General features: G+C 36.9%; 2 protein-coding genes across 3 annotated transcripts; both read right to left on the reverse strand.

Moving 5' to 3' along the window:
• Nucleotides 1-1,980: 1,980 nt before the first annotated feature.
• Nucleotides 1,981-6,406, reverse strand: LOC102691629 (extracellular calcium-sensing receptor-like). Of its 2 annotated transcripts, none has more exons than XM_069197664.1 (6): nt 6,193-6,406; nt 5,679-5,970; nt 5,272-5,541; nt 4,416-4,643; nt 3,930-4,053; nt 1,981-3,627 (listed from the first exon to the last, which is right to left on the reverse strand). In XM_069197664.1, the coding sequence occupies exons 1-6, from the start codon at nt 6,399-6,401 to the stop codon at nt 2,714-2,716; spliced, it is 2,037 nt and encodes a 678-aa protein (XP_069053765.1). In that variant the 5' UTR covers nt 6,402-6,406; the 3' UTR covers nt 1,981-2,713. The 2 variants fall into 2 exon arrangements, with proteins under 2 accessions (XP_069053765.1, XP_069053764.1); XM_069197663.1 differs by having other exon boundaries at nt 4,732-5,541.
• A 3,994-nt stretch (nt 6,407-10,400) lies between these two features.
• On the reverse strand, nt 10,401-13,909 carry LOC138242166 (extracellular calcium-sensing receptor-like). The gene is made up of 4 exons (XM_069197452.1): nt 13,648-13,909; nt 12,371-12,598; nt 11,809-11,932; nt 10,401-11,520 (listed from the first exon to the last, which is right to left on the reverse strand). Exons 1-4 carry the CDS (start codon nt 13,903-13,905, stop codon nt 10,607-10,609), a joined length of 1,524 nt encoding a protein of 507 aa, XP_069053553.1. The 5' UTR covers nt 13,906-13,909; the 3' UTR covers nt 10,401-10,606.
• Nucleotides 13,910-16,987: the final 3,078 nt, after the last annotated feature.

Here is a 16,987-nt window from a genome sequence, read left to right on the forward strand (position 1 = left end):
GTGTACTGCTTAGAAAACGTAGAAGAACACACATGGTTCTTCGTGATTACTACAATGGAATAAAGATACGGATAAGATTAAGATCAGGAAGATAAGGAAAGTAGTGATAAATGATATCTATTCACGGTTAATCATCAATAAATAATATGAAATAGAGATCCAGGACCCATCTCTGATTGGGAGCAATAGACTGTAGAGTCTCATGGGGAGCTGGGGGGAACAGCAGGCCTGCAGAGTGTCTGTAAAGAGCACAGGCAGCACACAGTTAATCTCCACTGACAGACAGACTGAAGCACAGGGCTGCAGGCAGGGTGTGAAAGCAGAGGCAACAAACAGCACTCGGAACAGTTATACTGCTGTAGTGTAACTCTGATGTGGAGTCAGTGCCCGAGAGGAAAACAAAGCATGGAATAAAGATGATTGTGGCATGGCACAATTTCAATTTTGCCTCATATTTTTTGCTTCAGATTTGTTTTGCTCAGACCTCAGAATTTATGCTTGCCTCTACCCAGAAATTAAAATGGTACATCTATTTTTATTTTTATACACCCTTAACCTACTGTATTTTACCTATTTTACATGCAAAAGTAAAGTTATATATGCTGTGGGGATTTCTGGTGCAGTTTTTGTAGTTCATTTTTATTATTGTTTCCTTCACCCATATACATTAATATTGAAAAAAAATAATTGTATTTATATAAAAATAAACTAGTGAATAGATTTGCTTGTGACTGCTTCTGTGTGCATTTATAAGCAAAGATTAGTTGAGCAGTTAATCAAACAGAGTTCCACTGTGCCTTTGGGTACCTTATCCTATCCAAGACAATTCAGTCAAATGTGTGCTTTTCATTCTGATTGTATTCAGCTGTTTCTATGTTACTTGTGTTCCAGTTTATGAACCATTTCACACTGTGTTGTGTAACCATATGTCTGGTATATGTATTAATAAAGCACCCCTACAGATGTTTAAAATGAGCATCTCAAGTTAGAAAAGAAAAACAATTTAGCCAACTGTTTTCCATACATTTCAAGCATGTATTCCAGCCTTCTGCATGATCTTATGCCTTCCATTCTACAACGGGCACAGTAAAGACGTTTACTGTAAATCTTTCTACGAGTGCCCCTGTCGGTCAACCAATCACCTACCGCGGTACCGCGCGTCATCGTGCGTCACAATGCGCAACGCCGTAGCCAATTACCTCCGGTACGTGTCTGTATCGCGCACTTTGAATGGCTGCATCTGTATGTTTACAGACTCCATTTTATGATTATTATTGTGTCGTATACTTATTATCTGTGTATGGTTCTGTAAATAAGTGCTGTACATACAGTAGGGTCTCCTAAGCCAATAACATTCTTAGAATAAAATCTTCCCTCCAGACTTTACATTTTCTGTCTTTAAAATCACTCTTAAAATAACCCACAGGGATTTGTATGATAGGTCCTGCTGGGTAATAATGTAGTAATATGAATATATGAATATGAATGACCCAGATTCTAAATACTTAGTAAGCTCATCAAGTTCACAGACTATACCAAAAAAGAATTATAAGTAATTATCGCAGAAGCTGCAAAGGAAATCTAAGACTGGACAAACATTTTACAGACGGAATTTATTATAGACTAGTGCAGACTTCTACATGCAGGCAGTGAAAACATACTGTATAAATATAAAATGAGAAATACTGAGCAATAATGTTCTCATAAAAAGACATGTAGTTAGGTGATTTTCCATCTTCTAGACACTGCAAGTGTCACGGACGTCCAAAGGGACAAACCGTGGGGAGCAGGAGAGCAGAAAAAGACCCATTTGCGTAGCGACGAGACGGGAAAAAGGCCCGGGCTCATAGTGCAAAGAGTTCAGGAATGCCGTATAGAAACCTATGCCCTCAGGGAGCGGACGTGGGGCGCCCTGGTGCTAGACGAGTCTCAGGACATCCGAACCTCAATGCTGAGCGAGGACAGAGTGCAAGACCCGGAAATATATAGCCCAAGGGAAAGAGAGGGACAGGAAGGACAGCAGACCGGAAACTAGGGACAGGACAGAGAAGGAGCGCCCTCTGGCTGCAGAGGGCGTGACAGCAAGGAAGCGATAAAAAAGCGAAGCAAAAGTGAAAAGAGAAGAGTCATCAAATAAATTACCATGATTAACAGAATGTCTAACACAGGGGAAAAGAACTGAATTTTACATGATTGGATGGGGAGACTATGAGGAGACATAATTTAAGGACCTGAAGTCATTGAAAGGCCTTCAGAATCAACAACAGAACACAAACTAGTGTACACAAGAGGTATACAGTATATGCAGAGAGAAAATAAAAGGCCGTGTCAAGTATAAAACTGTTCTTCTGAACATTTTTCTGATAAATATCTATTTTAGAGACTTGTATGTCATTTAGAGCTCCTGTTTAAAACTAGGCACTGCAGATTTACTTAAACATGTTAACTAAATGTTATTTTACTTATGCTTACCAACATCTCGGCAAGTGTGACTGCTTACATTAGAGTATTTTAAATTCTAAGCAGGTCCAATTGTAAATGCAAACCATCAACATGAGACTTAAAGTACTGATTTTCTAGACCTTTTCAGTATATATGTATTCATATACATTCATATAAATATACAGTATATGTATTAATGAATAAAGAGCAATTTAGGAAAGTTTAGCCATACAAGTATTTAGGTCTTATGTAGATCCATTTTGTATTTCTCTCAAAGTGCCTTCAAAGTCATTTTACCCATCATGTGTTTTTTTGTATTTAATTCAGGCTTTAGTAAAATTATATAACATTTGGGGGTAAATATAGAGAAGAGTAAACCAAAACTAGAAGCCAAGATAGCAAATATTTCCACAGCTACGGTGAACTTCCCAGGGGAACTGACATATGCTGGGATAAAGGTGATCCAGACAGCACAGAATATGAGCATGCTGAATGTAATGAATTTGGCTTCATTGAAGTTATCAGGCAGCTTCCGAGCCAGAAAAGCGAGTACAAAGCACATGGCAGAGAGGAATCCTATATACCCTAACACAGCCCAGAATGCACCTGCAGATCCCAGCTCACACTCCAGAATGATTTTTTCTCTGTAGTGTTTCATGTTCTTGTTAGGAAAAGGAGGTGATATTGCCAACCAAAAAGTGCAAATCAAGACCTGCACAAGTGTGAAACCCAGAACACTTAACCGCTGCTGAGTGGGGCCAAACCATTTCATAATGTTACTGCCTGGCAGTGTAGCCCTAAAGGCCATTAACACCACTATTGTTTTCCCCAGAACACAAGAGATGCACAGGACAAATGTGATCCCAAATGCTGTGTGGCGCAACATACAGGACCAGTCAGAGGGCTGGCCAATGAAAGTAAGTGAACAGAGGAAACACAGTGTCAATGAAAAGAGCAGAAGGAAACTAAGTTCAGAGTTATTGGCTTTTACAATGGGAGTATCTTTGAACTTGATGAAGACCAGTGCCATGGCTATGGTTAAACAGCTTCCAAGCAATGAAAGAATTGCTAACAGAATTCCCATGATTTCGTCAAAAGACAGAAATTCAAGTGATTTTAATATACATTCATCTTTGTTTTCATTAGACCAATGTTCCAAAGGACACTGAACACAATCAGCAGAATCTGTAAGAAAATTAGAAATATTAAATACGATTAGGATGTCATGGCAGAGGAAAGTGGTATCCTTATCTTTTACAGTGCTGAGCCATTGAAGTACTACTTATTTAGAGTTACATGTAGGGAATGTGTTGCCTATAATTTTTTTTATTTCCTTTTAAAACATTTCTTAATCAAGTTCACAGACTACAACATTCTCTTTGGGTTGGATTGTAGCTCCTGTTATCAATACCGCAAGGAACTAGTAGAGTAACATTAAGTAGGTAAATGGGCATTTGTGTGCTGACTTTGATTACCCTTCCACTTACCTGTAGTGTTGCTGATCTCTCCATCAGCACAGCGTATGCAGTCATAGCAACACACAGGCCTTCCTCTCTGAACTGCCTTTCGAGTGCCTGGGAGACAGCTCTCACTGCACACTGACTCAGGCTTCTGCAGGGTAAAGAGAACAGGTTTCATCCGCAACATTAAGAATTTGCATGACGTTATGCTGTTGTTAAATAAAATAAGTTTAGTTTTTTCCATTCAAAAACAGCAAATACACACTAACTGTACAAAAAACAGAAACATAGCAAACAATATAAAATTTCGAAATGTTCTTTTTTTGTTAAAAAAAAGATATTTAATTGCTCATGTTTATAATTCTGAAAAAGACTAAGGTGCAAATGTAAACAACTAAAACAACCAACAAATAAATTTAACAGTAATTTCAAACTATTTGTAAATGTTTGAATAAGACATTTTATTAAGTTACTTGTAAACTTTAAAAATCTGATTTTTTACTTATCTCTCACCTTAAGTTGACCCCCTGCCCAAACAATGTTGACCTGGTTCATGACGAACTGATGTCCTGCTGGCAGTGAAGCATCATAGTAACCGACAGTCATGAACTGTACGGTGCTCCCATTAACAACCTGCCAGTTCACTAATTCATATCTCGCAGGGGGGTCTCCATTGTCATCGAATGAGACCTGCTCTCCAGTTTTAGTAGTGAAATTGACTTTCTGAAGATGCTCAAGTAGCTGTGGAAAAGAACAGTTTCATATAATAAAAATAAACTTTTCAAATAATTTATACAGGATTAACGGATAGTGAGATACAGCTATTTACCTGCCATGGTTCAATATTCAATTTTCTGGCACAGCTATAATTGGCAGCAGGACCAATTTCACATTCCAGCAGGTTGTGCAGAGAATATGCAATAGCATATACGGCTTTATATACATTGTTAGATATTCTCAGTTCCGATACATCCATTAATGCATTATGTAATTCATTTAAGTTCTCAGAACCTGTGCAAGGCTTTCTAAGTGTTGTATTATCTTTGATATCTAAAGAACAGTTGAATGCCGTTTCCCAGAACTCATTTAAGAGGGCATTGCCAGGAACCTGAGATGGGTGGACATTCTTTAAAAATTCTCTTAACCCATTTATTCTGGTTTTAATGACTGTAAACCCAATAGATCCACTAAGAACCTTGCAGCCTTCATATGTTGCCAGACTATTGTAGGTTATCCAGGCTTCAGTGCCAACCCATTGGATACCAGTTATGTTCTGAAGAAATAGTTCTTTTAATAACACAATCATGTCATTTTCTCCTATAAAGGTTACAACGACCTTTGCAGTAGCCTTTTTAATAACATCCACAACCTTCAGAATTTTCTCTCTGTGATACGTTTGGTGAATCACTTCTGAATACTCAATACAAATCCCCTGTTGCTGTGCAGCTTCCACAAATGTAGCCATCCCATTGTGACCATAGTCATCATCAGTTCTTATAGCCCCGACCCAGGTCCATCCAAAGTGCTTCACAAGCTGAGCCAGGGCTCTGCTCTGATAATAGTCACTGGGGATGGTTCTGAAGAATGAAGGGAATCGTCTTCTATTGCTCAGACATGCACAGGTAGCAAAATGACTGATCTGCATTGAAAACAAAAGTTCAAATAAAGAAGCACTATATGTACACAGTAAATATACCTACTGTATTGCCACTATTAACATCAGAAATGCATTTTGCTTGTGGAAATTCCACAAAGATATGTAAAGTATTTACTCACCACGGGGATATAAAAAGGTCCAACTGCTGCTGAAACTGCAATAGTGGGTAAAGATCCTGACTCTCCTATTATAGCTTGAACTGCAGCTGGTCTGGAGCAGGAGGTGTCAGAGAGAGTTTCCTCATTTCCATTCATTAAAGCCATGGCTGCTCTTACAGCAGAGGGTAAGGAATCACAAGAATCGTAAATCTTGTAACCCAGGGAAATCCCAGGAAGAAGATCTGTTCTGTTATTTACTTCTTCAATGGCAAAGATCATTGTCTGCACTGACTGGAATTCTGCAAAACTGAAACTAAAAAGAACGTGCAGATTAGTTGTTTTTAGTCGACTAAAAAGTTATAATACCAAGTAAATGTTACAAATTGTGTAAAAATCGAATTTGTTCTTCTATGTAAGATGTTGTTTATGTGTATAAAGGACTTAGCATTGTTTAAAAACATTAAATAAGCTATTTTTCAAAAGCTGTGAAATGTGAGTGGGAAAAAATAGATTCAATTAAAAAACATAAATTAACCTTCTGCATTTCAGAGGTTGTGGTTCAGTTGTAAACTGAAATATTTTTTCCTGTGCATCTCTGTGTAGTGCGAAAATCCCTCCAATCATAATGTTATTCTCTCTCAATAAATGTGGAGCAGCCGGCTTTCCTTGTCGTTTGCAAAGAGGTTGTCCTTCTGATGTGAACAGAGCTAAAAACATCATGCATAGTAATATCTGCAAAAGCATCCTGAAAAAGCATGAGGATATCTCGGTATGATACAGAACCCTACAGCTCATTGTCTTTATACTGTACAGAAGGCACCAAGGGGAGCATAGATAAACATGAGATGAAAATAAGCAGAAATTCCCACAGATCTGTTTTTCAAATTTCCCCCAGGATGTCAAAGAAAGAGAAAAATATTTATCTCACGCATCACATTCCCATTCTTTTACTTTTACTGATGTAATATTAAAGAACATAAAAACAAATGTGTTTTACTAGATTATCCATGCTTCACAACTGTTTCCTCCAGAGACTTATGGACTCCTTATTTTCTGAAAGTCACTGCTGAGGATTCTAAAATTCTAGGAAACGCAAATTAACTTGGAAAAGAAAAAACATCAGTTGTCTGTTTTTAAGAAGATAGACTTTGGATTTTAATTGGCTTTAATTCAGAAAGATGCGATTACTGTCGAGCAAATTACTGTAAATTCTGTCAATTTGTACATGTGTCCCTTGTCATATCCTGTAGAAATTCAAAAATATAAGCACATTAATTGCTTTAATCTTAGAAGAAATATAGATTTTTAAATCTTTTTAAACAATTGTTTTAGTAAAATGTCAGCTACCTTTATAAAAACATGTTTGGGTGTTTTGATTTTGGAGTCTTTGCCCTTGGCAGTGACAAGAGCAGTCCAATGAAGTGAATGACAAAACAGCAGCAAGAGATAAAGTCAAGATATTGTGTTCTATTGAGAAGCAAAACTGTAGCTTCTAAGTGTTTTCACTGATTATGTTCTGATGCTGTTTATCAACTGTTATAGTCTTTTTATCCTCCCCCTTAGCTCCTTGGTCCTGGAATTCAAAGCTAGGCTGTTTTCTAATGCAAGCGAATTGCAAGGGTGTTCTAGAATATGGCTGAATGCAACAGCAGACATTGCCAATGTGTAATTTAGGCAACCTCAAATTTGCATAGACATTTTCTGGTAGGTGAAAAAGAAAAGCATCTTCTGAAAGCACCATTAAAGCTGAAAAATGATGTAAAGCAAAATGGCAGGTCTCTGCAGAGCAGGCTGCTGAGTGGTTACGTATCTCCACTGCCATTTGTAAACACCCGTTTGTCCTCTGTACTGTATCTTTGCCATGCTACAGCTTGCCTATGTGTCTTGACGTAGTGAATCTGATTACATGATTAGTCTAAATTGTGTCTTATTTTAATAAACCAGTGCTACTTCACAACTTTAAATGACTGACCCATTGCTACTAATTAAGGGTTTCCTAGCACATGTTCATTTTTCCAATCCTTATTTGGCATGTTTTTGTGTTTGGAAAGTATAAAAAGGTGGTATGGTGCCAGGGGAGCAACCTCTCCCTCCCTCCCTCATCGTCAACAAAACTGAGAAGCTGTGTATTGACTTCAGGAAGCAGGGAGGAGGCCTCGCTCCTGTCTACAGTATATCAATGGGGCTGCTGTGGTCATGGTCAGCAGCTTCAAGTTCCTGGGCATTCACATCACCAAAAATCTAACCTCGCCCATAGACGAATGTTCATCCCATCTCCAACTTACCCTTTTTTGCAAAAATTCTAGAGCATGCTGTCACATTTCAATTACATAACCACCTCATTGTAAGTTACCCTTTCGAACCCCTCCGATCTGGCTTCTGTCAACTTCACACCACAGAAACTGCCCTGGTCAAAGTTACTAACGATCTTCTAATAGCATCTGATTCTGCATCTCTCTCTATCCTCATTATTGATCTCACTGCTGCTTTCGACACTGTTAACCTGGACATCTTAGTTTCTTGTCTGGAGACTATGTTTGGAGTTTCCGACACTGCTCTCCAATGGTTTAAGTCTTACTTCACTGATCGCTGTCACTTTGTCTCTCTTGGGGGATTACGGTCTCGTTAAGTCTGGTGTTAAGTCTACTTTTCAGCATTTACATATTTCCACTAGGTCAGCTTTTAAGATTACATGGCCTCAACTATCATTTCTATGCTAATGATACTCAAATATACATCATACCACACCTGACACTGGTGTGGCCATCTCTATTCTATCTAGTTGCATCTCTGACATAAAAACTTGGATGACTCAAAATTTCCTTCATCTTAACTGTAACAAGATTGAAGTCATGCTTATTGGTACCCCCCATCAACTTTTTAAAGGATGGTACTGTACTTGAGCTTCAGTCTAAATTGAAAAACCCTGGGGTCATATTTGATTCAGGCTTAACATTCGACCCACACGTGCAACATAAAAATCTTCGTTAAAACATTTATTTTCACCTCAGAGACATCGCTAGACTCTGCCCTATGTTATCACTAACTGTGGCTAAAAAGCTGATCAACACTTTTGTCTTCTCCCTAGTTGACTACTGTAATACTCTACTCACTGGGGTATCTAAATCCACATTGAACAAACTCCAATATGTCCACAATTTGGCAGCCAAAATCTTGACCAGGTCTAGTGCAAGCGATCACATTACTCCTATCCTGGAGTCCTTGCACTGGCTTCCTGTCATGTTTCGTGTCAACTTCAAAATCCTCACTGTCACCTATAAGGCTCTACATGGCTTGACACCTCAGTTTGGTATGGCAATTACTCAGGTCATGAACATAAAAGTTCATGACCTACAGAAGGTGGTGGAGACAGCTGAGGCCATTACTGGTACAGAACTGCTTTCCATTCAAACCACCTTCACCACTTGCTGCTTCAGAATGGCAAATAAGATAATCGTAGACCAAAACCACCCTGGGAATGCATTGTTCTCTCTTCTTCCTTCTGGCAGAAGATTTAGGAGTATGAAAGCCTGGTACTATAGGTTCAAAGAAAGCTTCTACCCCACAGAGATAAGACTCCTAAACTCCACTTCTTAGATCCTCTCCAGCTTACACCCTCTGTTTTTGCACTGAACTAAAAATACTGCCACTGTTTGAATTTTGCACACAGCTGCTATTTAAATGCTGGTTAAAATTATAGCTGCTACATGGTCCTGTCTCCAAGAATTGTGATGTCATCTGCATAACGTTTTCTATGTCACTGTTATGTCATTTTTACTGTCATCTGTTATGTTATGTCATTTGTCAAGTGAGGAAAAGACACAAGTTAGCATTTCATTGTAAATAGATAAGACTTTATTGATCCCGTAGGGAAATTGATGATTATTGTCAGGTACACATGACAATAAATTTGAAAATGAAATTTGTTTGGACAATGTACTCTGATTATAAACACATACAGTAATACAGTAGCAAAACCTTATACTATGACATATACTGTCCAATTTTCAATGTTTTTTTTTTAATTAAATTGACTATAAAATCAGTATTTCAGGTATTACTACTCTACAATCATAATACAGTATTTATGCAACAGAATCGTTTTTCTCAGTATATATTAGCACATGTATTGTTGAAAATGATCAGGCTGAATGGTTTTATCTTCACCTGCCACTGGTAAGGGAGATGAAGAGACAGGATTGAAAAATAAGAAATTTGTGCTGAATAATTTCACCATTACTTTCAGTCATATTTCAGAAAGGAAAACTTGGTTTTCTAAATACAGTACTGTATATTAACAGTATATTCATGATTTGCACACGTAAAGCATGTATATATACAGTATGTCACAGTTTCAGAAAATCTTATTTATCTGTTGTATATCCCATACATTTCTTTACTTGGTCTGAAGAAATAAACATTACTATTTGACAAACATGGTGTTCAAATCATTACATACAAAGCTATATTTTGGAACTCACCAGTATTACAGACAGACATTTGTTTTATCTACATTTTTGATTACATGTGTTTTCCACCATTCCACCCAAAAGAGATTCATTCAGTATGGTGTTGCAGGGGAGCCATAGACTTTGTGAGCAAACAATGGACACAAGGCAGGATACACCCTGGATGTGTTTTGTTATTCTCAAATGAAATGCAACATATTGAGCACAAAGAACAATAATATTTTAAAGTAATGCTTCTAAGTTGAAAACAATGTAAATTCTTAATTTATTATACAGTATAAAATGTGTTATTGTCTGTGAATTATAATTAATCAATAGATAAAATTATATAACAATATAATACATAATAGGTTTAATATAATTAAATTATATTTGTATTAGTTGGATTGCATATTAGTGAAAAATCCTAAAGATTCCCTGGCACCACATGAAATTGTGTTTGCTTCACATACAGCACTGCATATAGTGTATGCAGTTCAATTAAAGATACTTTGAGGCCATTTTCATCATGAGGTTCTTTCTTGTATTTAATTCAGGCTTAAATAAAATTATGTAACATTTGGGTGCAAATATACACAACAGCAAACCAAAACTAGAAGCCAAGATAGCAAATATTTCCACAGCTACGGTGAACTTCCCAGGGGAACTGACATATCCTGGGATAAAGGTGATCCAGACAGCACAGAATATGAGCATGCTGAATGTAATGAATTTGGCTTCATTGAAGTTATCAGGCAGCTTCCGAGCCAGGAAAGCGAGTACAAAGCACATGGCAGAGAGGAATCCTATATACCCTAACACAGCCCAGAATGCACCTGCAGATCCCAGGTCACACTCCAGAATGATTTTTTCTCTGTAGTGTTTCATGTTCTTGTTAGGAAAAGGAGGTGATATTGCCAACCAAAAAGCGCAAATCAAGACCTGCACAAGTGTGAAAGCAAGAACACTTAACCTTTGCTGAGTGGGGCCAAACCATTTCATAATGTTACTGCCTGGCAGTGTAGCCCTAAAGGCCATTAACACCACTATTGTTTTCCCCAGAACACAAGAGATGCACAGGACAAACGTGATCCCAAATGCTGTGTGGCGCAACATACAGGACCAGTCAGAGGGCTGGCCAATGAAAGTAAGTGAACAGAGGAAACACAGTGTCAATGAAAAGAGCAGAAGGAAACTTAGTTCAGAGTTATTGGCTTTTACAATGGGAGTATCTTTGAACTTGATGAAGACAAGTGCCATGGCTATGGTTAAACAGCTTCCAAGCAATGAAAGAATTGCTAACAGAATTCCCATGATTTCGTCAAAAGACAGAAATTCAAGTGATTTTAATATACATTCATCTTTGTTTTCATTAGACCAATGTTCCAAAGGACACTGAACACAATCAGCAGAATCTGTAAGAAAATGAGAAAAGAGATTAGTACTTGTACTATCATGGCAGAGAAGTGCAGTATCCTTACTCTTTTACAGTGTTCTTCTTAAAAGCACTACTACTTAGAAATATACTGTATGTAAGGGAAGTGTGACATTTTTATTTCCTTTTAAAACAGCAATTGTGATATTGTGGACTGGACAACTGGACATATTGTAGCTTTAATGGCACCAATGCAAAGAACACAGTATAGTAATATTAAGTTACTAAATGGGCATTTCTACGTAACTTTGATTACCCTTCCACTTACCTGTAGTGTTGCTGATCTCTCCTTCAGCACACCGTATGCAGTCATAGCAACACACAGGCCTTCCTCTCTGAACTGCCTTTCGAGTGCCTGGGTGACAGCTCTCACTGCACACTGACTCGGGCTTCTAGATAGAGTAGGTGTAACAGATACAGTATTACTTGTACAGTAATTATCAGGTATAATTAAATCACTATTTACTGTATACTGTATATGCATGCAGTATGTGAGACTATATTTTGTTAAGTTTTTAAAAAAGAATTTTGATAAAAGAAAAAAATTAATGATTAAAGCAATAGAAACAATTATAACTGCATTTGCAGATTATCTTTAGCAGCTGAAACATACTGTATACTTTATTAAAACCTTCCGGATGTTAAGTACTGTATTCTGTTCTGAATATTAGCACACAGATAAGACGTTCAAGCTTGGCTTGCTCTAAGAAGAGTAGTTTTTTAAGTATATTTTTTAAACATACAGTAGGTTACAAACTGATATATAGGAAAGCTAACCTGTCATTGCACAGTCAAATTTAAATTTCCAGACTTGTTTTTGTATTGCTTACCTCATGCTGAACACCTGCCCAAACAATCTTGACCTGGTTCATGACGAACTGATGTCCTGCTGGCAGTGAAGCATCATAGTAACCGACAGTCATGAACTGTACGGTGCTCCCATTAACAACCTGCCAGTTCACTAATTCATATCTCGCAGGGGGGTCTCCATTGTCATCGAATGAGACCTGCTCTCCAGTTTTAGTAGTGAAATTGACTTTCTGAAGATGCTCAAGTAGCTGTGGAAAAGAACAGTTTCATATAATAAAAATAAACTTTTCAAATAATTTATACAGGATTAACGGATAGTGAGATACAGCTATTGCTTTACCTGCCATGGTTCAATATTCAATTTTCTGGCACAGCTATAATTGGCAGCAGGACCAATTTCACATTCCAGCAGGTTGTGCAGAGAATATGCAATAGCATATACGGCTTTATATACATTGTTAGATATTCTCAGTTCCGATACATCCATGAATGCATTATGTAATTCATTTAAGTTCTCAGAACCTGTGCAAGGCTTTCTAAGTGTTGTATTATCTTTGATATCTAAAGAACAGTTGAATGCCGTTTCCCAGAACTCATTTAAGAGGGCATTGCCAGGAACCTGAGATGGGTGGACATTTTTTAAAAATTCTCTCAACCCATTTATTCTGGTTTTAATGACTGCAAATCCAATAGATCCACTAAGAACCTTGCAGCCTTCATATGTTGCCAGATTATTGGAGGTTATCCAGGCTTCACTGCCAACCCATTGGATACCAGTTATGTTCTGAATAAATAATTCTTTTAATAAAACAGACATGTCACCTTGACCTAGAAAGGCTACAATGACCTTTGCAGTACTCCTTTTAATTATGTCCACAACCTTCAGAATTTTCTCTCTGTGATACGTTTGGTGAATCACTTCTGAATACTCAATGCAAATCCCCTGTTGCTGTGCAGCTTCCAAAAATGTAGCCATTCCATTGTGACCATAGTCATTATCAGTTCTTATAGCTCCAACCCAGGTCCATCCAAAGTGCTTCACAAGCTGAGCCAGAGCTCTGCTTTGATAAAAGTCACTGGGGATGGTCCTGAAAAATGATGGAAATCTCCTTCGATTACTCAGACATGCACAAGTAGCAAAATGACTAATCTGAAATGAAAACAAAAGTATAAATAAATAAGCACTATACAATATGTACACTCTATCTATAAACTCACATATTGCCACTAATACCATCAGTTATGCATTATGCTTGTGGTAATCACTTCCACAAAGACATGGAAAGTATTTACTCACCACGGGGATTTGAAAAGGTCCAACTGCTGCTGAAACTGCAATAGTGGGTGAAGATCCCGATTCTCCTATTATAGCTTGAACTGCAGCTGGTCTGGAGCAGGAGGTGTCAGAGAGAGTTTCCTCATTTCCATTCATTAAAGCCATGGCTGATCTTACAGCAGAGGGTAAGGAATCACAAGAATCGTAAATCTTGTAACCCAGGGAAATCCCAGGAAGAAGATCTGTTCTGTTATTTACTTCTTCAATGGCAAAGATCATTGTCTGCACTGACTGGAATTCTGCAAAATTGAAACTAAAAAGAATGTGTAGATTAGTTGTTTGGAGTGGACTACATAATATCAAATAAGACCAAGTAAATGATAAAAAAGTTTTGTGTTTAATTTTTTTTTCTCGTACAAAAGATGTTATATTTTTAGCTACAAAGAAGTTATCATTATTTTAAAATAATTATTAAAGGAATTGTTTTTCAACAGCTTGTAAGTGATTTAAATGGAAAAAAAAAACATACTGTAAACTGACCTTTTGCATTCCAGGGGATCTGGTTCTATGTTAAATGGAAATATTTTTTCCTGTGTGTCACTATGAATTGCAAATATCCCTCCAATCATAATGTCACTCTCCTTAAATAAATGTGGAACAACCAGCTTCCCTTGTCGTTTGCAAAGAGGTTGTCCTTCTGATGCGAATAGAGCTAAACACATCATCCTTAGTGATATCTGCAATAGCATCCTGAAAAAGCATGAGGATATCTCGGTATGATACAAAACCTTACAGCTTATTACATTTATATTGCACAGGAGGCTCCAAGGGGATCTAAGATAAACACGGGATGAAGTTAAGCAGAAATTCTCAAAGATTTGATTTTTAAATTTCCCCCAGGATATCAAAGAAAGAGAAAAATATTTATCTCATGCATCACATTCCAATCCATTTCCTTTTAGTGATGTAATATTAAAGATCATAAAAACAAATGTGTCTGACTAGATTATCCACGCTTTACAACTTCATCCAGTCAAATGGATACCTAATTTTACATTAAATGTTATTTGAAATTTTAGCAAAATAAATTTTGGAAATTAAAAATACAGTTACTTATTTTTTAAGAAGATAGATTTAGGATTTTTATTGGCTATAATTCAGAAAGATGCATTTTCAAGTAGAGCAAAATACTGTCAATCCTGTCAATTTGTACCAGTTGTCATTTTTCATATCCTGTGGAAATCCAAAAATATACACAAATGTTGGCTTACCTCTTAGAAGCAATATATATATATATTATTTTGTTACAAATTTAGGTGACTGAGAAGTGTGTTTTAGATTTTAGATAGTTTGTGACATTTAGAAGAGTAAGTACTTCTAGCTTCAAAGCAGAGACGATGTCTGCTGATATCTAGGGGGATCCCTTGAGCGGAAACAATTGTAAAGCTTACCTTAGTTTACTGTACCTAGGTAAATTGTGGATTAATGATTGTCAAGGAGCACTGCAGACACACACAATGTACAGTAAGATCACATTAAGAGCACAGAGAGGAAGAAACAAGGAAAAGCAGGCAACAAGGAGAAGAGATTACAAAGAGTAACTTCTGTGCTGTATGTTTTGTTGTGTGTAGTGTGGTTTGTGTCTTGTCATTGTAATAAATACAGAACAATTAAAGGTTAATTCTATGCTGAAAAGAGAACAAAAGAAACACAACATTTTGGCTTCGAGTGCCACTTGAAGATGGCTCCACAGCCGAAACATTGTGTTTCTTGTCTTCAATTTCAGCATGGAATTAACCTTTACCTGTTCCTTTGCAGCCTACACATGCTGATGCAACTACGTACTATTGTAATAAATATTTGTTTAACCAAGTGTTCCTGGATTATTACACCTCTCACTAAAACAGTGCCAGAGGACAAAGAATCCATGTGCCTCTAATTATGTGAACTGCACGGGTATATTCTGGAAAATGCACTTACGTCAGTTGGGAGTTACAGTATGAACATTTATTTAACTTATTGACTAAGCTGCCAGGTCAATCTCTGATTTTTACCATTTTTGTAACCCCCCCATTTTTAACAATTTGTTTAGTAAAATGTCAGCTACCTTTATAAAAACATGTTTGGGTGTTTTAATCTGAGAGTCTTCACCCTTAGCAGTGATTGTTTTGATTTGGGAGTCTTTGCCCTTGGCAGTGACTGGAGCAGTCCAATGAAGTGGATGACAAAACAGCAGCAAGAGATAAAGTCAAGATATTGTGTTCTATTGAGTCGCAAAACTGTAGCTTCTAAGTGGTTTCACTGATTATGTTCTGATGCTGTTTATCAACTGTTATAGTCTTTTTATCCTCCTCCTTAGCTCCTTGGTCCTGGAATTCAAAGCTAGGCTGTTTTCTAATGCAAGCGAATTGCAAGGGTGTTCTAGAATATGGCTGAATGCAACAGCAGACATTGCCAATGTGTAATTTAGGCAACCTCAAATTTGCATAGACATTTTCTGGTAGGTGAAAAAGAAAAGCATCTTCTGAAAGCACCATTAAAGCTGAAAAATGATGTAAAGCAAAATGGCAGGTCTTTGCAGAGCAGGCTCAAGTATCTCCACTGCCATTTGTAAACACCCGTTTGTGCTTTGTACTGTATCTTTGCCATGCTACAGCTTGCCTATGTGTCTTGACGTAGTGATTCTGGTGACATGATTGGTCTAAACTGTGTCTTATTTTAATAAACCAGTGCTACTTCATAACTTTAAATGACTGACCCATTGCTACTAACAGATGCTTTTTTAGCACATGTTCATTTTTCCAATCCTTATTTGACATGTTTTTTTTGTTTTTTAAACTATGGCATATGGTGTCTGATTTTCAATGTTTCTTTTTTTTACATTGATTGTTAAATCGGTGTTTCAGTTGTTACTAAAATATGCATGCAACAATAAAAAATCTTTACTCTTCAAGCATTATCATATACAGTACTACAAATAAGCATTGACAATTTAATTAAAAAGGGGCTGTCAGCAAAATAAAAGACAACAGTTGTTTGAAATACCAAAATTGTTTATTACCTATTAATTAGAATATTGTTATAATGTGGCTTGTTTACTTTTTCCTTTCCATTTTCCCAGTAGTACAGTACACTTAATCATGGTATTTATCCAATAGAAATGTTTTTCTCAGTATATTTCATTCATCAGTTGTATAGAGACCATAAACCTCTATATTTGGACTGATTTCCTCTAAAGAAATGGATGCTATTTGTCAAGGATAGTGTACAATCGTTACTTATAAATCTATATTTTATGAAGAAGGTGCTTACCATTCAACACTATCACAGACAGACATTTACTTTGTCTACATTTTTGATT

This window comes from Lepisosteus oculatus, chromosome 13 (genome assembly GCF_040954835.1).
Source record: "Lepisosteus oculatus isolate fLepOcu1 chromosome 13, fLepOcu1.hap2, whole genome shotgun sequence".
Lineage (NCBI taxonomy): Eukaryota > Metazoa > Chordata > Actinopteri > Semionotiformes > Lepisosteidae > Lepisosteus > Lepisosteus oculatus.

Bases quoted from the DNA above. Each gene is read 5' to 3' on its own strand.
- LOC138242166 (XM_069197452.1), bottom strand. From the start codon at position 13,905: ATGATCTTTGCCATTGAAGAAGTAAATAACAGAACAGATCTTCTTCCT. The intron at 12,599-13,647 runs GTGAGTAAATAC...TCTTTTCCACAG, and splicing joins GACCTTTTCAAATCCCCGTG to CTACTTGAGCATCTTCAGAA. The intron at 11,933-12,370 runs GTAAGCAATACA...TACTCTATCTAG, and splicing joins GGGCAGGTGTTCAGCATGAG to AAGCCCGAGTCAGTGTGCAG.
- LOC102691629 (XM_069197663.1), bottom strand. From the start codon at position 6,401: ATGCTTTTGCAGATATTACTATGCATGATGTTTTTAGCTCTGTTCACA. The intron at 4,644-4,731 runs GTAAATAGCTGT...TCTTTTCCACAG, and splicing joins TGAATATTGAACCATGGCAG to CTACTTGAGCATCTTCAGAA. The intron at 3,628-3,929 runs GTAAGTGGAAGG...ATTTTCTTACAG, and splicing joins AGAGATCAGCAACACTACAG to ATTCTGCTGATTGTGTTCAG.